Below are 24,679 nucleotides of genomic sequence, written 5' to 3' on the forward strand. Positions count from 1 at the left end.
TGAAAACGAAACTATCAGTTCACAATGAGACAAAAACAAACAAAAGTAACGTTAAACACAGGTAACAATTTGAAAAGTAGTGGCGTAAAAAGTACTGATAAGTTCTATAAAATGTATTAAAGTAAAAGTAAAAAGTACCACCTCGTATTTGTACTCAAGTACAGGAACAAAGTACTTTTACTTCCTTACAATCCAACAGTGCCTACCACTGTTTTCGTGGTGAATGTCAGCTTCCCCATTAATTCACAATTAAATGGTTCAATCCGTTTTAAAACAGCAATCTAGTCAATTTCATTGAAAACTGTTTTGGAGTACAATGTCGTATTTGAAAACTAAGCGAAAACGAAATAACTTTCCTTTTTTATATTTCCCCTATTTTAGACTTTTATTTTGAATTTCTCCGTGGTTTCCCGTTTTCTTCTCCATGCCTTTCATGTGGTTGACGTTTCGTTAGTCAGAATGCCTGTCGAGGCAGAGCGGCACAGGGCGTACTGACGTGACCCACCGGACAACCTGTTCACCTACTTTCCTCAAGTTTCACAACAATTCTCTTCTGAACTGCGGAATTTGATCGCCGGCACCATTGTCAGCAGGCAGTTTCGCTTTTCCGGGCGATGTCTGGATCCTACTGCAAAACTTTGTATCCGTTCAATGGACAGCAGCACCAGCAAGGACTGAGTTTTGATGCCGGGGAGATGATCAAAGTGGTGCAGCCCCTGCCTGGAGGCTGGTGGGAAGGGGAGAAAGACGGAGCCCGTGGATGGTTTCCTTCGAGTTACGTCCAGGTGTTGGAGGTAAGATCTCATGGAAGTAATTTCATTCATTGAATATCCTATGAGTTATTTTTTCATTAGTTTGGGGAACAATGACCTGTCACTTTGAGATTATTATCAAGATTAGTTCATCCGTACAGGCTCATACAGAATGTCAAATCTTTTACTTTGTGGTTTACAGTTTATAAAGGCAATAAATCAAGATTTTTTTTCATTTATTATTTTTTTAATTAAAAAAAAAGTTCACTCACCTTGTTCATCACTTTGTACATTTTTAATTCATTAATCTTGCATCATTACTTGAAAATATTGTATGCGCTAACTCTTTCGGGGCCAGTGGTCACTGCAGTTGACAGCTTAACAAGTGACAATTTTTTAATTAGTTAATTAATTAATTAAGTTAATTTAAAAAAAAAAATTGGGGCACTTAAGAGCTTTATAACTATTTATAGGCAGGGCCGGCCCAGCCTATACGCAGACTATGCAGCTGCTTAGGGCCCCTGACCACTAGGGGGCCCCTAATCTGGCAATTGTTTATTATATTATATATGTTTATTTATTAATTTATATCCTATTTTGTTTACTACTGTTTGCTTTATTTGACTATTGTGAGTTTTGATACTTAATTTCAAGCTTAAAAAATAAAAGTTCCTCCTTAACTTCTTTTCCTCTTTTAGAAAAAGGTTTGGTGCTATCTACTGTAAGTACTGACAATCATTTGGGGTGAGAAGTTTGAAGCATGCAGTGCAACAAAATCTGATTAATATTAAAAATATGGACGTATGGGTTGGATTGCATGTATATGGGTTTCACAGTACACTGTGACAAAATGGCGTGCCAAAAATATGGGCCCCTTGGCATTATTTTGCTTAGGGCCCCCAAATGGCCTGGGCCGGCCCTGTTATTGGGCAAGTGACTATTTTTGGTCTTTAAAAAATATACAAATATTATCAATTGATATATATATATATATATATATATATAATTTAATTATGAATCATTGTATTTTTATATATTGTTATAAGTATCAGTAGTTATATAAATAATTACAATGTTGTTAAAAACAAAGTTAATGAATATAAAATGAATAAAAACAGAAATACACACTGGTTACAGCCCGAAGTCACACTCTAAAGTGGATCTCCCCCCCCCCCCCGTAGTACAGTGGTACCTCTACTTACAAATGTCTAGATACAGAGTTGTCAGGTTAAGACACGCCTTAACGGGTAATAATACACACTAGTTACAGCCCCAAGTCACTCTTTAAAGTTGATTCCACCCCCCGCCCCCTATAGTACAGTGGTACCTCTACTTACGAATGTCTCTAGATACAGAATTTTCAGGTTAAGAAAACACCTCAACGGGCAATAATACACACTGGTTATAGCCCCAAGTCACACTCTAAAGTTGATTTTTTCCCCCCTGTAGTACATTGGTACCTCAACTTATGAATGTCTCGAGATACAGAATTGTCAGGTTAAGACACACCTCAACGGGCAATAATACACACTGGTTACAGCCCCAAGTCACACTCTAAACGTTTTTTACATCATGTCCATCTCATATTTTATTGTTTATTGTGCAATAATCTAAGTCCCATTCTAAAGTTGAACGCCTCCCCTGTAGTACAGTGGTACCTCTACTTACAAATATCTCTAGATACAGAATTGTCAGGTTGAGACACGCCTCTCAGGGCAATAATCCACACTGGTTACAGGCCCAAGTCACACTCTAGAGTTGACCCCGCCCTCCACCGTAGTACAGTGGTACCTCTAACTACGAATGTCTCTAGATACAGAATTTTCAGGTTAAGAAACACCTCAACGGACAATAATAACCACTGGTTATAGCCCCAAGTCACACTCTAAAGTTGATTTTTTTCCCCCGCTGTAGTACAGTGGTACCTCTACTTACGAATGTCTCTAGATACAGACTTGTCAGGTTAAGAAACACCTCAACGGGCAATAATACACACTGGTTATAGCTCCAAGTCACACTCTAAAGTTGATTTCCGCCCCCTATAGTACAGTGGTACCTCTACTTACGAATGTCTCTAGATACAGAATTGTCAGGTCAAGACACGCCTCAACGGGCAATAAAGCTCATTGGTTACAGCCCCAAGTCATACTCGAAAGGTTTTTTACATTATTTCCAACTAATTTTTTTGTTTATCGTGCAATAATCTAATTGTAACATGTATTTGTTACAAGTTGTGATGCATTTTATGCATGTTTAAAGATTTATGTCTGAATTTTGGGGGGGTTTGGAACGGATTTACATGGAAAACCGTCTCTACTTAGAGAATTTTCAAGTTACGAAACTACTGCTAGAACCAATTAATTTGGTAAATAGAAGTACCACTGCATTTACATAATTCATGGCATGCCATGTCATTGAGGGCGCTAGACATCCAAACCCATTTTGACTGAGAAAACTAATTTTCCAGTCGTTTTATTGTTCACTGCAACCAAATTAGAGTTCATGGTCTGTCTAAAAGGCATTTTAACCGTAGATGGTTGGAGCTGAGATTTAAAGTGGCCAACCTTTAGACATTGGTTGGCCTGCTCCAGCCAACTGATCATATCACGTCCATGATGCTTCGTAGAACCTGCGCAAGAAAGCTGTGCAAACTGTCACTCACGCTGTCCAAACTCCATCACCGCATCACACTCACGGGACCAGACATAATTTCAGGGTTTCACTTCCAAGAAAGTAAACACCCACATTTCCCTCAAGTGGGGAAGTGAGGGGGAGAGCAGCCAGTGCATTCACGCGGACTGAGAGGAGACCTGAGAATTTCAATGGAATGTGCATGGAATGAGGAAGTGTGAAGCCACTCAGCAAGATGCCAATCACCATCTAAATCAGACAAAGCTTAAGGGAATGTCTCCATACTCAGTTTATCTTGAAACGTCTGCTCCAAATACCAATGGTAAACGAGAGGAAAAAAATGTGAGTTTTAGATATTAACCCTTTTCTGCACGAATTATGTTTTTTTTTTTTTTAAAGCTGAAAAGGCACACTTTAGTTCACTGGTTGCCATTGATGGTCCAATGCATTTTGACTGGGAGCTGGGCAAATAAACGAATGTAACTGCGGACAGTACAGTACATTAACTTTTAAGCCAACATACAGTGGTATGAAAAAATATCAACCTTTTGGAATTTCTCACATTTCTGCATAAAATCACCATCAAATGTGATATTTGTCAAAATCACACGGATGAAAAAACAGTGTCTGCTTTAACTAAAACCACCCAAACATTTATGGGTTCTCATATTTTACTGAGAATAGCATGCAAACAATGACAGAGGGGGGGTGAAATATGTGAGTGAACCTTCTGCCGAAGGAGACTTCAAGAGCAATTGAAGCCATTTTTTTACCAAACAATTTAAGTCAGGTGTGTGCCCAATCAATGATGAGCAGTGTTGGGCACGTTAATTTAAAAAAGTAATTAGTTACATTACTCACTACTTCTTTCAAAAAGTATCTGAGTTAGTAACTGAATTACTCTATAGTAAAAGTAACTAGTTACCAGGGAAAGTAACTATTTCCGTTACTTTAAAAAGAACTTGTTGTATGTCAAAGAATTTGAAATTTTCTGAGCAGTATTCGAGTCAGTGGAATAGAGAAGAACAGACAGGTAGTTAACTTGTTAGGTGCTTCAGCAGATTTGAATTGCTTACCACAGATGTCGACAAAAGCTTTGCCCCGGGACATAAATTACACATTACATGCAGGTTCTTTCCTTTAATTTCGACAAACTTGAAATAGTATCTATATCTCCACCTCTTAAAGGACAATTTTTCTTCTGAATACTCTGCCATCCCGACCCTGTGCATCGGTTTTGCGTGTGTGTGTTTGCCGCACGCGCTGTTCCGGTTTGCTTGTGAAATCACCGACTCTGATTGGCTTACAAAACACATGACTCTAACCCTCAGCCAATCACAATCACTTCCATCGCATCTCTCGAGGGGCTGCATTTAGGTAGGCTCGTTTCCCGACAATTCACGTCACCTTCAAAGCGTCTGCCGTCCTCAAGATGGAAGCAGAATTATTGCTGGCTGACAGTGGGGGATGGGAACGAGGCTGGCATCAGGTGTACCAAACGGAGAAATGTTACCAAACTTTGGAAAGCATTGTCTAATTGAATGAGCAGGGACAAACAGCTTGGAGTCAGAAGTACGTGCGCTATTCTCAAACCTGAACGCACCCCAAGTCTTGGATGACAAATCAACAGAGCAGAGAGTCGACTCGACACGGCTGGTAGTTTCTTCAATTTATTCAGAGTAAATAACACACCGCTTTTGACCGTCAGTAACGGCATTGTAACGGCGGATAAAGTAATTAGTTAGATTACCCCATTACTGAAAAAATAACGGCGTTACTCCCAACACTGCTGATGAGTGGTTTAAAGCTGCCTTGCCCACTATAAAACACACACCTAGTCAGAATTGTCTTGATGAGAAGCATTGTCTGATGTACATCATGGCTCGGTCAAAAGAGCTGTCTGAAGACCTGTGATCAAGGATTGTTGGTTGTATAAAGCTGGGAAAGGATACAAAACCATCTCTAAAAGTCTGGATGTTCATTAATCAACAGTCAGAGAAGTTGTTTACAAATGGAGAGAGTTTGGTAATGTTGCTTCTCTCCCAAGGAGTGGCCTTCCACCAAAGATGACGCCAAGACTTCAGCGCAGAATACTCAGAGAGGTAAAAAAGAACCTTAGAGTGACTTACAGAAATCACTGGCACAGTCCAGTATCTATGTGCACACATCAACTATATGTAAAACTATGGCCAAGAATGGTGTTCATGGGAGGACTCTACGGAGTAAGCCATTGCAGTCTAAAAAAAGCTATTGTTGCTCGTTTAATGTTCACAAAAAGGCACTTGGACACTCCACAGAAGTTTTGGCAAAATATTTTGTGGAGTGATGAAACCAAAGTTGAATTGTTTGGGAGTAGCACACATCATCATGTGTGGAGGAAAAATGGAACAGCCCACCAACATCAACACCTCATCCCCACCTTGAAGCACAGTGGAGGGAGCATCATGATTTGGGGCTAATTGGCTGCTTCAGGGCCTGGACAACTTGCAATCATTAAATGGGAGAATGACACTTGCTCGTTTAATGTCCGCAAAAAGGCACTTGAACACTCCACAGAAGTTTTGGAAAAATATTTTGTGGACTAAATGAAACCAAAGTTGAGGAGTGTGGGAGTAACACACAACATCATGTGTGGAGGAAAAATGGAATAGCTCACCAACATCAACACCTCATCCCCACCGTGAAGCATGGTGGAGGGAGCATCCTGATTTGGGGCTGTTTGGCTGCCTCACGGCCTGGACAACTTGCAATCATTAAATGGGAGAATGACACTTGCTCGTTTAATGTCCGCAAAAAGGCACTTGAACACTCCACAGAAGTTTTGGAAAAATATTTTGTGGACTAAATGAAACCAAAGTTGAATTGTTTGAGAGTAACACACAACGTCATGAATGGAGGATAAATGGAACAGCTCGCCAACATCAATACTTCATCCCCACTGTAAAGCATGGTGGAGGGAGCATCATGATTTGGGGCTGTTGTGCTACCTCAGGGCCTGGACTACTTGGAATGATTAACGGAAGAATGAATTTAAAAGTTTATCAGGATGTTTTGCAGAAAAATCTGAGGCAGTCTGTCAGGCAGTTGAAGCTAAAAAGAGGATGAATGCTGCAACAAGACAATGTTCCAAAAAACAGAAGTAAATCAACTTCAGAATGGTTTCAGGAAAAACAAAATACACATTCTGGAGTGGCAAAGTCAAAGTCCAGACTTGAACTCCTGCTGTGGCATGACCTAAAGACAGCGATTCATGCCAGACATCCCAGGAATCTGACTGAACTACAGCAGTTTTGTAGAGAAGAATGGGCCAAGATTATTCCTGATAGATGCGCTAGACTGATCTGCAGCTACAGGAAACGCCTGGTTGAAGTTATTGCTGCCAAGGGTGGGGGGGCAAAAAATATTTAATATGATGGTTCACTTACTTATTTTACGACCTTCTGTCATTGTTTGCATACTATCCTCATTAAAATATAAAAAAACTATAAATGCTTGGGTGGTTTTAGTTAAACCAAAAACTGTTTTTTCATCTGTGTGATTTTGATAAAGATCAGATCACTTTTGATGGCCGCTTCCAATAGTTTCTGATATTATTTAAAATGCTTCTATTGGCCGATATAATGTACAGTATTGTCCTGTGTAAATAACAGGCTGTCGTGACTAGTGGTGTAATGTTGCCAGGAGAACTCCAGCAATTTGCAACAAGCAGTTAGGTATGTCGATTTACTTTTACGCTCATATTGCTTCTCTCACTGGAGAGTCAGCTGTGTTTAGAATGGAGTGAAGACTGGGCTTTTCGCATAGGCTTTTGTGGAATTCCTGTGATTCTATCTGTGCTGTAGAGTGGCCGGGCAGCCAGCCAGCCAGGTGCTTCCCTTAGATTGAAAAGAACATTTCCCTTCTGCACTTATGTCACATCAAAATACTATCATACTATGTATCATCACACTGACATACACAGTCCACGTGCGCTTAGCAGAGAAGAGTCAGCTGTTTGGCTATGACACACCCTTTCCCAACTTTGCTCTGGACTAAAGAATACATTTGAGGTTTTCACATATCTTGTGGTAAAACTGTCACTGAGGGCCTCGGAACAATTTGCTGTACATCTTCCCAGCACGTCGGAGCCGCATAGCGAAAAAGCTTTTTGTGTTGCGGTAGCACTCAGAAACCTTTTAATTGTGAGACATTTTAGCCACCAGTTTGGGGTTTGGAGAGAAAATCAACTATTTAAAGACTTAATCTCATACTGAGGGATGTGACTGTTTCTATTTTTGAGTTGTTCTTTGAAAAACATTAGGTCAGTCAATGTGATTATAGTTATTTTCATTTGGGCTTCTGTGTGATTCCGCGTGATTTTTGACCTCTATGAAGTTTTACAGTCAGTCACGAAATAATTAAAACAAACAAACAAACCTCAAAAAAACCACAATGGATATCAGACATGGCTTTTGGATTAACTAAGAACCGGTTTTGTGAAACATAAAGAGTGTGTGGGATACTGTGTAACTGTACTATATTTACACACAGTAACTCTGCTTTGTACATTAAATAATAATATTAACAGTATGATAGGTAACAGCTGTTTAAACATATGTGATCATTTACTCAAACAACTTTATAGTCTAGCCTAGCGACCACTTGAAAGTCAGATAAGGACGATACTCTGTGGAATGTTATGTGTGGCATGAATGAAAATGAAGATAATAGTAGCGGAAAAAATGATGCAGCCAATGCACTCCTACAATCCTTTTCATCAATTGAGTAATTAATTACTGTAATTTTTGGACTATAAGCCACTACTTTTTCTCTTCATTTTGAATCCTCATATACAGTTGTGGTCAAAAGTTTACATACACATGTGAAGAACATAATGTCATGGCTCTCTTGAGTTTCCAGTTATTTCTACAACTCTGATTTTTCTCTGATAGAGTGATTGGAACAGATACTTCTTTGTCACAAAAAAACATTCATGAAGTTTGGTTCTTTTATGACTTTATTATGGGTGAACAGAAAAAAAGTTATCAAATCTGCTGGGTCAAAAATATACATACAGCAGCGCTAATATTTGGTAACATGTCCCTTGGCCATTTTCACTTCAATTAGGCGCTTTTGGTAGCCATCCACAAGCTTCTGGTTGAATCTTTGACCACTCCTCTTGACAGAATTGGTGCAGTTCAGTTAAATTTGATGGCTTTCTGACATGGACTTGTTTCTTCAGCATTGTCCACAAGTTCTCAATGGGGTTTAAGTCAGGACTTTGGGAAGGCCATTCGAAAACCTTAATTCTAGCCTGATTTAGCCATTCCATTACCACTTTTGATGTGTGTTTGGGGTCATTGTCCTGTTGGAACACCCAACTGCGCCCAAGACCCAATCTTCGGGCTGATGACGTTAGGTTATCTTGAAGAATTTCAAGGTAATCCTCCTTCTTCATTATCCCACTTACTCTCTTTAAAGCACCAGTTCCATTGGCAGCAAAACAGCCCCACAGCATAATACTACCACCACCGTGCTTGACGGTCGGCATGGTGTACTTGGGGTTAAAGGCCTCACCTTTTCTCCTCCAAACATATTGCTGGGCATTGTGGCCAAACAGCTCGATTTTTGTTTCGTCTGACCACATAACTTTCCTCCAGAAGGTCTTATCTTTGTCCATGTGATCAGCAGCAAACTTCAGTGGAGCCTTAAGGTGCCGCTTTTGGAGCAAGGGCGTCCTTCTTGCATGGCAGCCTCTCAGTCCATGGAGATGCAAAACACGCTTGACGTGTTCCAGCAGCTTGTAATTCTTGGCAGATCTGCTTTTTGGTGATTCTCGGTTGAATGTTCACCCTCCTGACCAATTTTCTCTCAGCAGCAGGTGATAGCTTGCGTTTTCTTTTTGATCGTGGCAGTGACAAAACAGTGCCATGCACTTTATACTTACAATTGTTTGCACTGCTGCTCTTGGTAGTGTTGTATCGGTCGCGAACGATTCGTTCTTTTTGAACGAATTGTTTGGGTGAACGAGACCGAACTAATCACCATCTGCACTGATTCGTTCTATGAGGTTGGTGCTTGTTCGCTGAGTGGGAGGGCTTTGAGCAAGCGGCAGCGCCTTCTGACATCGCACACGACCAATCAGACGCCAGCCTCATCGCGGGCAGGGGAGGGAGCGGAAAAAGAATCAGGGCGTCTGTCACTCACTTCCACGTGTAGCCAATAAGCAGCCAGCGTGCAGGCAGGAGGGCAAGACTGAGTTATGTCACTTCCCGTTCAGTGACTCGGTCCTCCGGAGGCTCCGGTTCCTGACCTAGCTTGCTGCTAACTTGACTTTGCAGTAATGCGGTGAACGAGTCAAAAAATGAAAGGAAATGACTTTGTCACATATTTGTTAATGTGGAGCCTATCAAATGCTGCTCAAACAGACAAAAACACCACACAAACCTAGCGAGCATGGTTTAGTGTACTACTTTTCTCAACAGACTCGGGACTACATATAATGACATAGTATCAAATTTACAGTAGTAAAGACTTTCGCGGGTAGCTACGAGGCAAGCAAAAGCTGAGCTGCGGTCGCGTGACGGCAGTGCGGGGGGAGAAAACTGTCATTGTATGGAGGCTTCACGGCAGCGATATTTACCTCATATGTGCACAGAAAAAAAGAATATTTAGTATGATCACCATAATACTGATTTGCAATGAAACTGTATATACATGTCAATTTTTTCCGACTGTTTTATTTTCTTTCATGTCAGAGTGTGTCGGGTGTTAGTTGGTTTGACAAATTATGTCCATCCGTCCATCATGTGCTACTCAAGCGCCCAAAAACAACGCACGCGTACACGGGAGATGTCGCAATATGTCTACATTTTTCTTAACAGACTAATGAGAGTAGAAAGGCAACTTCGTAAAGAGCAAACAATTATTTCTCGTCAGCATTTGACGATCTGAGATGAGGGGACGACAGGGGAGCTGACCGGATTATTTTATTTGTTAATACCAGTGCAAAAATTCAATACGATCATCTTAATACTGATTTGCAATTAAACTGTCAAATATCAAAATGTAGTATTGTTTTTATTTCAGAGCAGCAACATTTGACAACTAGCTGTTTACACTTTAGTTTTAACAATAGTGACCAAAAATAATAGTGATGAGCATTGAACGACAGATCCCGTCAATAGCTCTTGGGACCTGCAGCTGCTTTGAAATGGCTCCAAGTGACTTTCCTGACTTGTTCAAGTCAATGATTCGCTTTTTCAGATCCATGTATGTATATTTTTGACCCAGCAAATTTGATCACATTTTCTGTTAACCCATAATAAAGTCATAAAAGAACCAAACTTCATGAATGTTTTTTGTGACAAAGAAGTACTGTTCCAATCACTCTATCGGAGAAAAATCAGAGTTGTAGAAATAACTGCAAACTCAAGAGAGCCATGACATTATGTTCTTCACAAGTGTATGTAAACTTTTGACCACAACTGTATGGCGGAAAACAAAGACATGACTGAAAAAGCAGTTTTTGCTCTTGCACTCCTCTTCAAAATAACCTGCTGTATTTTAAGCCAAAACAACTTTTTTGTTTGAAAAATATGTCTATGTGCTGCCATAGCAGATTCATGGCACATTAAGCCCCCGAACTATTTTTAATTTGTCCGTTTTACCCTGGAAACCCCCGTTAACAGACAACCGCTTTTGCTTCAACCCAGCCATAAAACTAAGGTAATTCATTATATCTATTATTCAAAATGTCATTTCTAGCTTAGAATCAATCATTTTTCATTTAAAAAAAAAAAAAACACTTTAAAAAATTATTCATTCGCAGTTTTAAACTTTTAAACAAATTACGTCACAATGAAAAAAATGGGGTCTGTAAAAAAAAAAGTCACGGATATCTACCTCATAACTATCGCTTAATTGTATTTTTTGTTACTGTCACATTTTCTCCAATATGTTGGATGATGAATAATCGATCGAAACAAAGAAAAATTGGGAAAAAAACGTTTAAAAGGGTACAGGAAACTGAGGCTACAATTTGCACAAACTCATCGAAATTGGACAATGGAAGATTGGAAAAACGTTGCCTGGTCTGATGAGTCTCGATTTCTGCTGCGACATTTGGATGGTAGGGTCAGAATTTGGCGTCAACAACATGAAAGCATGGATCCATCCTGCCTTGTATCAACGGTTCAGGCTGGTGGTGTAATGGTGTGGGGAATATTTTCTTGGCACTCTTTGGGCCCCTTGGTACCAATTGAGCATCGTTGGAACGCCACAGCCTACCTGAGTATTGTTGCTGACCATGTCCATCCCTTTATGACCACAATGTACCCAACTTCCGATGGCTACTTTCAGCAGGATAATGCGCCATGTCATAAAGCTGGAATCATCTCAGACTGGTTTCTTGAACATGACAATGTGTTCACTGTACTCAAATGGCCTCCACAGTTACCAGATCTCAATCCAATTGAGCATCTTTGGGATGTGGTGGAACGGGAGATTCGCATCATGGATGTGCAGCCGACAAATCTGCACCAACTGTGTGATGCCATCATGTCAATATGGACCAAACTCTCTGAGGAATGCTTCCAGCACCTTGTTAAATCTATGCCACGAAGAATTGAGGCAGTCCTGAAGGCAAAAGGGGGTCCAACCCGTTACTAGCATGGTGTACCTAATAAAGTGGCCGGTGAGTCTATATTCCGGCTTTGAACATCATCTTACCTTTCTATTTGACCCTTACTTTGCCCAACCACGCCCCTGTTACACCCACAAACCGGGGTCCCTAGTGGCATGGGCCTGGGTGCCACTGCACCTCCAGCACCCCCCTAAGTTCCGCTCCTAGTCTGAGCGTACAGTTTGTGCACAAGTACAGTGTCACTGTCTGCAAGTGCATGTGTGAGAATGTGCGTCCAACTCTCCCATATTCCCTCAGTGCATAACAGTATCTACAAAAAAGACAGTATTTGAAACCCTTGTTATTCTTTCTCCTTCCAAGCACTGATTATCCGTTCCTCATTCCCTCTTACTTTCACTCCATTCAGTCATATCTTGAATACATTTGTCTGTCTAGGTCAAAGGGCTAGTAGCACAGTGTATTTGTGAGAAATTTCTCCCAGACTGTATTTTTCACGAGGTCTGGATGCATGCTGAGTGATCCCACAAGAATTGGAAACTCTGCTCCAAAGGACAGTTACAGTACATTCTCCACTAGTGCCTATTGATATGAGTGGCGATTACATGGCTTACTACTCCCTTGGGAGACTTGTGTGGGAGTTTGTGAGAGTGGAGCCTTGTTTTGTGTTTTGTGTGAACCTTGATTTCAAGCGGATGTGTGCATTTTTTTCCCCATTTTGCCTTGTGATAAGGACATTTGGAAAGAAAAGGCCTATAAGGGCGCGTTCTCACTATCACTGTTCGGTTCGTTTGAGTTCTTTTTCTCAGATAATCCACTTCGTTTTGTAACTATGAATGCGCATTCAAACTGTAGTTCAGACCAAACAAACGAACTCTGGTCTGCTCAAATATCATTGGTCTCGAGACACAAGAAAAAAAGTCTGATTTAGTTATTGCCACCACCTGTTATGTGCCACAGGTAAGTAACAGGTGCTGTTAATTACACAAATTAGAGAAGCATCACATGATTTTTTCAAAGCGTGCCAATACTTTTGTCCATCACATTTTTGGAGTTTTGTGTAAAATGATAATGATTTAATTTTTTGCCCCATTCTCTTTTGTGTTTTTTCATTGCAAGCAAAATTAATGAAGATATTATTACCAAAGCATTTGTAATTGCAGTTATTTTCTGGGAGAAATTGAGCATTATCTGACAGAATTGCAGGGGTGCCAATAATTTTGGCCAGCAGTGTATGTGTATTTGTTAAGAGCATTGTTTAAAAAAAAAAAAAAAAAAAAAAAAAACTTAAGCATTTTATAGCATTTAAGCTAGTGGACTTTTGCTATGTAAGTTAGCCATTTTTTCTTTTGTTGTACTTAGATCTTATTTATTTTAAATTTTTTATACCGTTTTAGTTTCAGCTCAGGTATTTTAATTTTCTATGTTCCTTATTCGATTACTCAATTATTCAAACTAATTACTTCATGGATTAATCGACTACTCAAATAATCGATAGCTGCAGCTAGGGCTGGGCGATATGGCCTTAAACATGTATCACGGTAAATTGAGCAGATTTATCTCGATAACGATAAATGACGATAAATTCGCCCAAGCGGACTGTTATATAATTTGAAAATCTGAATCAATGCATGAAATACAGATTAACTATTTCTTGTTGATTTATTTACCAGCATTCAATTTGATATACTCTATTTAACAATTGTACATGCAGTCTAAACATTAAGTTTATAAAAATGTATTGTAAGCAATAAGAATTCAAGTATGAACATTTATAACAGCGTGTATGACTTGAACAATGTACATTGTCAAAATCAATATGCCTGTGCAAACATGTAATTGTAACACAAATGACTTGCAGCTTGAACAATACACTTCAAAAAGACAACTTATTGTTAATGGCTGCTGTGACATAATTATTAAATACAAGTGTTTACTTTATGGTTTATGGTTTTTTTTCCCCCCAGTGCATTTTTTAATAAATGCACGTACAATAAAAATAGCTGGGGCCATTTCTCGGTCATTATAAGTTTCGCCATTGGATTGTACTTTATGCTGAATGCTTTACCATCACAAAAGCTATCAGAGGAATCACACACAGACAGATACAAAATAACGCCACATAGTAATTGCTAGATGCAGTCCGTGCCCAATCCACTCATTAAGTTCAGCCGTTTCGACAAGGTTAGAGCCGCTATCCGACTCCATAACGTTCATTTGTAGCGTTAGCCGCTAGCTAGCATTAGCCTGGCTACCAGTAGAAAGCACTGAAAGCACCATCTCCGGAAATCGTGAGAACAAAGGAGGACAGCGGGTGAAAGCCCGTCTGGATGCCACCAAGAGTCAACTAAATGTCGGTTGAAAGTTTGGTGAACCTCCCTTAAGCCACACTCCATCACGTTTTGCTTGTAGCGTTAGCTGCTAGCGTTAGCTTACCGGGCTTTTGTTTGATTGGCTTCCTGATGATCACGTGACTCCCTACGTAAGCACATTCACTGCTTTCTTAAAGGGGAATGAACATAGACGAACAACACAGAATCAAAGCGGGATGAAAAGACTATATTTTCTTGTTTTATTAATTTACCGAATTTACCGACATGGTCAAAATTACGTCGGTCATCGTTAAGAATTTCGGTGACGGTAAATTTTCGGTTTACCGCCCTGCTCTAGCTGCAGCCCTACTCACAATATATTTTCATTCCAATGGCTTTGATTCAATATTGATACTTTTCCGAGATGAGCTTGTCTCTTAGTTATAAGCATGGTTGAATACGTACATGATGGATATTCACACCTTTTCTGGACACACAACTTCAGCAACTTTGCTGTAATGCAGAAAGGGAAGGTGTTGTAATGAATAAAAAGAAAATAGGAAACAGACACTTCCCCTGTCGTTGACACATTTGCTTTAATGTTTTTTTCTCACTCGAATAACAGTGCAGTATCAACATTTATTAAAGACCCAAATGCAGACAGATTCTATCGCTGCATATTGTGTGAGTTTACAGACATACCTCATTATGTACAGTACGTGAATGTAGCTTGTATCTTTGCTAGGAATCACTAAATGTTGTGCTCAGTTTCCGTAGCAACAACATACACAGCGGTAGACTTCTTTTTTTTTTTTTCAACATATGGGAGTGCATTTGCGTCCATGCAATTCAGACGCATACACGTCATGGATGTACAGTCAATGTTGGGCTTTTTCATTAGCCATTCTGTCAAAACTGGGACGCTGAGGTGGCATAATCTTCCTCCTCCACACAGTCAGTGAGTGGGGGGGACCTGCATTTACAAAAAAATCATGTGACGGATGGTGACACAGATGGCGAGTAGGGGTGACTCACCTCTTCAGAACACGTCTGTCCTCGAACATTGTTAACCCTCTGACCAATGTGTCATTCGCCACACGAAAAGAAAACCCTGAAAAACTTTTTTTCTTGCTTCATGTTGGAGTCCTTATCAGAAATGGTACAACAGTGTCAATTGGGCCACATCCTCATTAGATTCATAATCTTGTGAACCCCTTGATGCCTATTGTTGCGAATTAGAGATATTCCAGTTCAAGGCAGCCTTAAAGATTACTTTTCCTTACCATAGTTGCCTGTTGGTCCTAATTTTCATTACACATACAACTACTAGGGTTGTTCCGATCACGTTTTTTTGCTCCCGATCCGATCCCGATCGTTTTAGTTTGAGTATCTGCCGATCCCGATATTTCCCGATCCGATTGCTTTTTTCTGTTGTGCTCCCGATTCAATCATTCCTGATAATTTTTCCCGATCATACACATTTTGGCAATGCATTAAGAAAAAAATGAATAAAACTCGGATGAATATATACATTCAACATACAGTACATAAGTACTGTATTTGTTTATTATGACAATAAATCCTCAAGATGGCATTTACATTATTAACATTGTTTGTGTGAGAGGGATCCACGGATAGAAAGACTTGTAATTCTTAAAGGATAAATGTGACTTTGTATATTGTGACTAAATATTGCCATCTAGTGTATTTGTTGAGCTTTCAGTAAATGATACTGTAGCCATTTAACTATTCTGCCCAAATGCATGATGGGAAGTGTAACCATGACTGTGCGTAGTGGGACCAATTGATATATCTTCTCTGCGTTGGGAAGTAACGTAGGGTGTTAAGGAAAAGATAAACCACTACCATTCTTCCCCACATTGCTTCCCACTATATTTCTAATTATTGAGAGAGGAATTTTAAGGCTTTAGCCAATTAAAAAGAGGCTTCAAAGACTGCCAAAATTCTCTCTACTCGTTTTACGATGCCTGTTAGCTCTATATATAGGTAAAGCGGTGCCATTATAGATTGAACGCGACAATGCGTGAGTGGGTCGTGCAGCGCATACGTTAATTGCATTAAATATTTTGACGTGATTAATTTAAAAAAAAATTATTTACCGCCGTTTACGCGATAAATTTGATAGCCCTACTTTAAGCCAAAACTAAAGACTCTGGATGAATGTAAGACATTTTGTCTGTAACGTTAAATACAATTAGAAAACGATTTAATTAAAAAAAAAAAAAAAAAAGTATATATATATATATATATTTTTTTTTTTTAAAAAGGCACGTCCGATATTTTTTTGCCGATTCCGATACTTTGAAAATGACGTGATCGAGACATATTTAACAACTACCGTAATTTTTAGACTATAAGTCGCTACTTTTTTCCAGTTTAGTCCAGTGCGGCTTGTTTGTTATGACATGACACTTTCATTGGCATATTATGTGTAATCCGGCAAATTTGTCACCAATGCCATTTATGTCCAGCTTGGCTCTTTAACATCCTTTAAAATGTGAGATAATTTGCCGGATAACACTAAATGACATCTGTTATAAGCATTTATTAATGCTCATGACAGTGTCATGTCATAATTATGATTGTCTAATGACACTTATGGCACCACTGTCAAATAAAGTGTTAGCAAATACCATAATTTGCAATTAATGAAACAACTAGAACAGTAACTGAAGAAATAATTAGCACAGAACGTGAATTTTGCATTTTATTATTTCCATCTGTAGTGCTGCAATGCATACTAGGAGGCATGTTGGACGTCCACACTGTTGATAGCAGGTGGCAGCAGGGGTTGACTCTCTCCCCCAAGGGAGCAGTGATGGCCAAATGACGCTTCTTGAAGCTTGGTTCAAAGCTTCATGGTGGTTCACTTGTTCTTATGACAGTTGGATGATGCCACTGTCAAATAAAGTGTTACCGGTTAATATCTTTTGGTGTAAGTATCCCATAATACAGTGAGGACAGCTGTGGCTTATAGTCCAGTGCGATTTATGTATGAACAAATATCGTTTTCGTGTCAAAGTTGATGGGTGGCGGCTTAAAGTCAGGTGCGCCTTATAGTGTGAAAATTACAGTACATGTATTTTATTTTTGATGTTTAATAAAATATCCGAAGGTGTACTGGGACGGACAACTTGCATTCGGGTTAGGAACTTGTGGGTACCTCATGAAACAATACGATTTGCGATACAAGACTCACGATAACGATGATCTTACGATATGGCAATGCAACAATTATAGATACATTGGTCAGGAAATTGTTCTAAAATATTCTGCAAAACAACTAATAAACAGAAAAACAAGCTATTATCAGTAAAAGATGTCCGGTCCATTTGAAGTGGGTGAGTGACAGTGAATGAAGATTCGTTCATTTACTGCCACCACTCCCATTTCAAATGGATTAGACGTATATGACCATCAGTGGCAGCCAATAACAGGCAATGAGTTCATTCATTTCAGGTCATTTCCTGATGATTTTTCAGTCACTTCCTTTTCCTTGTGGGGCATTGACGGGTCATTTCCTGTTCATTTTGGAGGATTTACAGTTCACTTCTTGTTGATTTTGGAGAGACAGCGAGAGCCAAAAGCAGGATTTAAAATGGATTTTGCCATGTGGCATTTTTTTTGCCATGTGGCAAAATGAATTTTGCAATGTGGCAATTTTTTTGCCATGTGACATTTTTTTTTTGTCATGTGGCAAAATTAATTTTGCAATGTGGCAGTTTTTTTTGCCATGTGGCATTTTTTTGCCATGTTGCAAAATGAATTTTGCCATGTGGCCTTTTTTTTTTTGCCATGTGGCCTTTTTTTGCCATGTGGCAAAATGTATTTTTACATGGGGCATTTTTTGGTGGCATTTTTTTGCCATGTGGCATTTTTTTTCGCCATGTGACAAAATGAATTTTGCAATGTGGCAATTTTTTTTGCCATGTGGCATTTTTTTTTGTTATGTGGCAAAATTAATTTTGCAAAGTGGCAATTTTTTGGCCATGTGGCAAAATTAATTTTGCCATGTGACATTATTTTGCCATGTGACATTTTTTTTTTTTGCCATTTGGCATTTTTTTTCCATGTGGCAAAATTCATTTTGCCATGTGGCATTTTTTTGCCATGTGACATTTTTTTTCCCATGTGGCATTTTTTTGCCATGTGGCTTTTTTTTGCCGTGTGGCAAAATTCATTTTGCCATGTGGCATTTTTTGCCATGTGGCAAAATGAATTTTGACATGGGGCATTTTTTTATTGGTATGTGGCAAAATGGATTTTAGTTTGTGGTATTTTTTTTGCCATGTGGCTTTTTTTTTTTTTGCCAGGTGGCAAAATGTATTTTGACATGGGGCATTTTTTATTGGTATGTGGCAAAATGGATTTTGGTTTGTGGCTTATTTTTGGGGGGGAATGTGGGATTTTTTTGGGTTAATGGCATTTTAGCAGGCCATCCACATCCATGCCATCAACAGCTATTCACGTCCAAATTTTCCATTCTTTTTAAATGGCAGAAAAACATGTGTGGCTGTGATTTTTGACCATAAATTTACCATTAGAGCGTATTGACATTCAACTGGCACCCAAGTCGGGCTATGCCATTGACGGCTATGCACGTCCTTTATTTTTTTAACAGTGACACCTTTTAAAAATGAAATATCGATTCTCGGTGGGAGCATATTGATAACCATTTGGGCTATATATCACCTTTTCGATATATTGTCACACCCCTAACTCGCATAGTGCAGTCTAATGTCTTACATACTGTATAAAGGAGAAGAGTAGGCTACAGTGGTTGGTTGGCGGTTGGCTTGATTCATTAATTTGATTCATTCAGAGACTGTTTCCTTAGTCTGCATTGTGTTCAGTTTTGACCATGAAGTAGTATATTCATGAATAGAAGCATTGATTTTAATTTCTGTTTTAACCAACATCTAGGTGACTCATGATTAAAATCATGGGTAAGACAACGTAAAAGTGCAGACAATGCTTGCTCACAAGCTTTCATGATTGTTGCAGTCCCTCCTCCATGTTTTGCAGCCTCGATGGATGAGTGCGTATGTTGTATGCCACAGGCTTTCTGGCATGCTGTGAATGCTGAGCCAAAGGCAGTCTGGGTTATAGAAGGTTAACCATCTGGAATGGTTCATTATTTAATGCTGCATATGCCATGACAAGATTGCTCCAAGATTTGACACCACTTCCTACTGTGGGTCTTTACTTTTGTTGAAATGTTATTTGCGGTTTATACCGTTGTATGGATCAGACTACACAAAATCTTGGGACTCATATGTAGGAAGATTGGACAGAATCTTCCTCACATGCAGGATGAGATGGTTAAACCATAAATCAGTATCCTTCTGCAGCTTCTACATATTATCCATACTGTTCATACCACTACCGGATGGTGACCATCTGTTTTTGCCAGTGGCTGAAATCCATAGAACAATACAAGGGTTTGTTCACTATTAATTAATACGTGACAGTAGACAGAACATGAAAACAATCTGTTAGTCAAAACATATCTTTAATATAACTCAAGTAATGAGTAACATTGTGAGTAACTGCTTAAGATGTTTGATTTATTATTATTATTTTTTTAATTAAAAAAATGTTTGTTTGTTTTTTTTAATCGATATCAAGTATTATTATTATACTGTACTATAACATGTTGTATAACCACAACAAAAAAACAGAATTCCGGCGAGAGAAAAAAATCTACTGAAATTAAGCATTATTCGTCCAAAGGGTATGAGTGCCCTCTAGTGGAGAAAACATTTCTGAATTTGCAACTAAAAAGAAATCATATCTCTGGTTTTCCGTGGTCAATCGGCGCCATATAAAATCTGGGAGATCGAATAAAATCCGCGCTTTCTGGTAAAGTTGCGCTGTACATCAAATACTTAATTTTTTTATGGTGCTTTAAAAACGCCACGTGATTGAACAGGATGGCGTGATCATAGAATGGCAAGCTTGGGTCTGATTGGTATAATGGAGTCATGTGATTATTGTTGCGACGTCTCATTGGTGAAACAGGTTGAGCCACTGTTGGCATCTTTGGAAATCTCAAGATCTTTTGCCAAGTTGTAAGAAATGTGCATTAATTGTTAAGAGTAAATAGTTTAAAGAAAAATACATGTTGATAAGTCACTGAAATAACTTTGACATGCTTCACTCTACTATTGTTGAGAATTAGTTATGCAGTACATACCTACAAATTCCAGATACCTTGACAAGAAGCAGACCCAGAACATATGGCATGTCAGTTGTTGGCATAATAAAATACTGCTCACTTATAGGATGAAAATCAAAGAAAGTTTGTGCTTGCATAAAGAATTTATGGAGAAAACAAAGATTTCAAAGTTGTATAAATCAATTATGTGCTGGTAAAAAAAAAAAAAAAAACTTTCGTGGCTACAGAGACACTTTTTCTGAATACCGTATTTTCTGCACTATAAGGCACATTGGAGTATAAGGCGCACCTTCAATGAATGGCCTATTTTAAAACAGTTTTCGTACATATGGTGCACCACATTGTAAGGCGCAGTAGGAGTAGTAGTACCTTAATTTTCACACTATATGGCGCACCTGACTATAAACCGCCACCCACCAAACGTGACATGAAAACGTCATTTGTTCATAGATAAGCCACACCCGACGAAAAAGCCGCACCTGTCTCCATTAAATTTAGGGAAATTCACACCAAAAGATATTAACCGGTAACACTTTATTTCACAGTGGCATCATAGGATTGTCATAAGACCAAATGAACCACCATGAGGGTTTGAACCCATTGGTTGGAACCTTCATTTGGCCATCACTGCTCCCTTGGGGGAGACAGTCAACCTCTGCTGTCAACACTGTTGTCGTCCAACATGCCTCCTAGCATGCATTACAGCGCTACAGATGTAAATAACAATAAAAATCATGTTCTGTGCTAATTATTTCTTCAGTTACTGTTCCAGTTGTTTCATTAATTGCTAGTTATGGTATTGGGTAACACTTTACTTGACAGTGGCGCCATAAGACTGTCATTAGACAATCATAATTTTGACATGACATCTGTCATAAGCATTCAACAATGCCTATGATAGTGTCATGTCATAATTATGACAGTCTTATGACACCGCTGTCAAATAAAGTGTTACCTATTAACCCAAATAAATCAACAAATAAGGCGCACTGGACTTTAAGCCACAGGATTCAAATCAAAATTAAGGGAAAAAGTAGCGGCTTATAGTCCGAAAATTACGGCAATAGTAGTAGTGGTTAGGGTTGCGTTATACAGCCACTAGATGGTGCTGCGCTGACATGGTTAACCAATATTGATCCATATATAAGGCGCATTGGGTTATAAGGCGCCCTGTCTGCTTTTGAGAAAATTGTAGCTCCTTATAATATGGAAAATACGGTAAATCTTTGTATATAGGAAATGTGTGTATAAGTGAGATATCTACAGTGGGGCAAATAAGTATTTAGTCAATCACCAATTGTGCAAGTTCTCCTACTTGAAAAGATTAGAGAGGCCTGTAATTGTCAACATGGGTAAACCTCAACCATGAGAGACAGAATGTGGGGGAAAAAAAAAAAACAGAAAATCACATTGTTTGATTTTTAAAGATTTCCAAATTAGAGTGGAAAATAAGTATTTGGTCACCTACAAACAAACAAGATTTCTGGCTGTCAAAGATGTCTAACTCCTTCTAACGAGGCTCCACTTGTTACCTGTATTACTGGCACCTGTTTGAACTCATTATCGGTATAATAGACACCTATTCACAACCTCAGTCAGTCACACGCCAAGCTCCACTATGGCCAAGACCAAAGAGCTGTCGAAGGACACCAGAGACAAAATTGTAGACCTGCACCAGGCCGGGAAGACTGAATCTGCTATAGGTAAAACGCTTGGTGTAAAGAAATCAACTGTGGGAGCAATTATTAGAAAATGGAAGACATACAAGACCAATGATAATCTCCCTCGATCTGGGGCTCCTTGCAAGATCTCACCCCGTGGCGTCAAGATGCTAACAAGAACGGTGAGCAAAAATCCCAGATCCACACGGGGGAACCTAGTGAAAGACCTACAGAGAGCTGGGACCACAGTAACAAAGGCTACTATCAGTCACACAATGCGCCGCCAGGTACTCAAATCCTGCACTGCCAGACGTGTCCCCCTGCTGAAGCCAGTACACGTCCAGGCCCATCTGCAGTTCGCTAGAGAGCATTTTGATGATCCAGAAAAGGACTGGGAGAATGTGTTATGGTCAGATGAAATCAAATTAGATCTTTATTGTAGAAACACAGGTTCTCGTGTTTGAAGGAGAAAGAATACTGAATTGCATCCGAAGAACACCATACCCTCTGTGAAGCATGGGGGTAGAAACATCATGCTTTGGGGCTGTTTTTCTGCAAAGGGCCCAGGACGACTGATCTGTGTAAAGGAAAGAATGAATGGGGCCATGTATCGAGAGATTTTGAGTGAAAATCTTCCATCAGCAAGGGCATTGAAGATGAGACGTGGCTGGGTCTTTCAACATGACAATGATCCCAAACACACAGCCAGGGCAACAAAGGAGTGGCTTCATAAGAAGCATTTCAAGTTCCTGGAGTGGCCTAGCCAGTCTTCAGATCTCAACCCATAGAAAATCTGTGGAGGGAGTTGAAAGTTCGTGTTACCCAACGGCAGCCCCAAAACATCACTGCTCTAGAGGAGATCTGCATGGGGGAATGGGCCAAAATACCAGCAACAGTGTGTGAAAAGCTTGTGAAGAGTTACAGAAAACGTTTGGCCTCCGTTATTGCCAACAAAGGGTACACAACAAAGTACTGAGATGAATCTTTGGTATTGACCAAATACTTATTTTCCACCGTGATTTGCAAATAAATTCTTTAAAAATAAAACATTAAAATAATGTGATTTTCTGTTGTTTTTCCCACATTCTGTCTCTCATGGTTGAGGTTTACCCAAGTTGACAATTACAGGCCTCTAATATTTTCAAGTGAGAGAACTTGCACAATTAGTGGTTGACTAAATATTTATTTGCCCCACTGTATATAAGTGTGCAAATTAATGTTGCATCTGTAAATGTTTTGCATTGTGCTATGTGTGCAACACTGAAGAGAACCTCACGCTGAATTCAAAAACACAGCATTCGGAATATTATTTTATTACATTGTTTGATTTTTCCTTGAAAACAAACATTGGAGTAGCATTAGAATGTGGAATTTCCAAAAATCTGAGACAGTTGGCCAGTTAGCAGCAATTTATCACAAAAGATGCAGTAATGATTAATTATATCTCTTGTCGCTGGTGTGGTCGGAAATAGGGTGGAGAATCTGTTTCTCCAAAAGCACATGAAGGGCAAATCTAATTCAATCTACTAATGCTATTAGAGAGAAAACACTGCTGATGTAGTTGGAGACAATTCATAATTCACATGGTTGCTGAATTAGTAGTCACCGAGCCATGTGGTACCAGATTAGTTCATTGCTTCTCTTCCTTCAGAGCATTAGTAACAAATAACTACATTTCTTCAAGTGATGTCTTATGTCAGTATCTACAGTGGTATGAAAAAGTATCTGAACCTTTTGGAATTTCTCACATTTCTGCATAAAATCACCATCAAATGTGATCTGATCTTTGTCAAAATCACACAGATGAAAACACAGTGTCTGCTTTAACTAAAAGCACCCAAACATTTATAGGTTTTCATATTTTGATGAGGACAGCATGAAAACAATGACAGAAGGGGGAAAATAAGTAAGTGAACCCTATACCTAAGGAGACCTAAAGAGCAATTGAAACCAATTTTTACTAAACATTTTAAGTCAGGTGTGTACCCAATCACTGATGAGTGGTTTAAAGCTGCCCTGCCCACAAAAAAATACACACCTGGTAAGAAATGTCTTGATGAGAAGCATTGTCTGATGTGCATAATGGCTCGGTCAAAAGAGCTGTCTGAAGACCTGCGATCAAGGATTCTTGATTTGTGTAAAGCTGGGAAAGGATACAAAACCATCTCTAAAAGTCTGGATGTTCATCAATCGACAGTCAGAGAAGTTGTCTATTAATGGAGAGAGTTTTGCAGTGTTGCTTCTCTCCCAAGGAGTGGCCGTCCACCAAAGATGATGCCAAGAGTTCTGTGCAGAATACTCAGAGAGGTAAAAGAGAACCCTAGAGTGTCTGCTAAAGACGTACAAAAATCACTGGCACAGTGTACACACATCAACTATATGTAAAACTATGGCCATGAATGCTGAATGGTGTTCATGGGAGGACTCCACAGTGGAAGACACTGCCGTCTAGAAGAAAAAAAAAAAAACGTTGTTGCCCGTTTAATGTTCGCAAAAAGGCACTT

General features: G+C 39.2%; 1 protein-coding gene across 1 annotated transcript in view; it reads left to right on the forward strand.

Annotated features, from left to right (window-relative positions):
- The first annotated feature begins 449 nt into the window (after window positions 1–449).
- The window catches only part of gas7b (growth arrest-specific 7b), a 76,516-nt gene continuing 52,286 nt past the window's right edge, over window positions 450–24,679 (forward strand). Inside the window, exon 1 of the mRNA XM_057825924.1 lies at window positions 450–794. Coding sequence (XP_057681907.1) covers window positions 615–794 — 180 coding nt within the window. The 5' untranslated portion in view covers window positions 450–614. The remainder of the gene's footprint in view (window positions 795–24,679) is intronic.

Source organism: Corythoichthys intestinalis, chromosome 21, assembly GCF_030265065.1.
Source record: "Corythoichthys intestinalis isolate RoL2023-P3 chromosome 21, ASM3026506v1, whole genome shotgun sequence".
Classification (NCBI taxonomy): Eukaryota; Metazoa; Chordata; class Actinopteri; order Syngnathiformes; family Syngnathidae; genus Corythoichthys; species Corythoichthys intestinalis.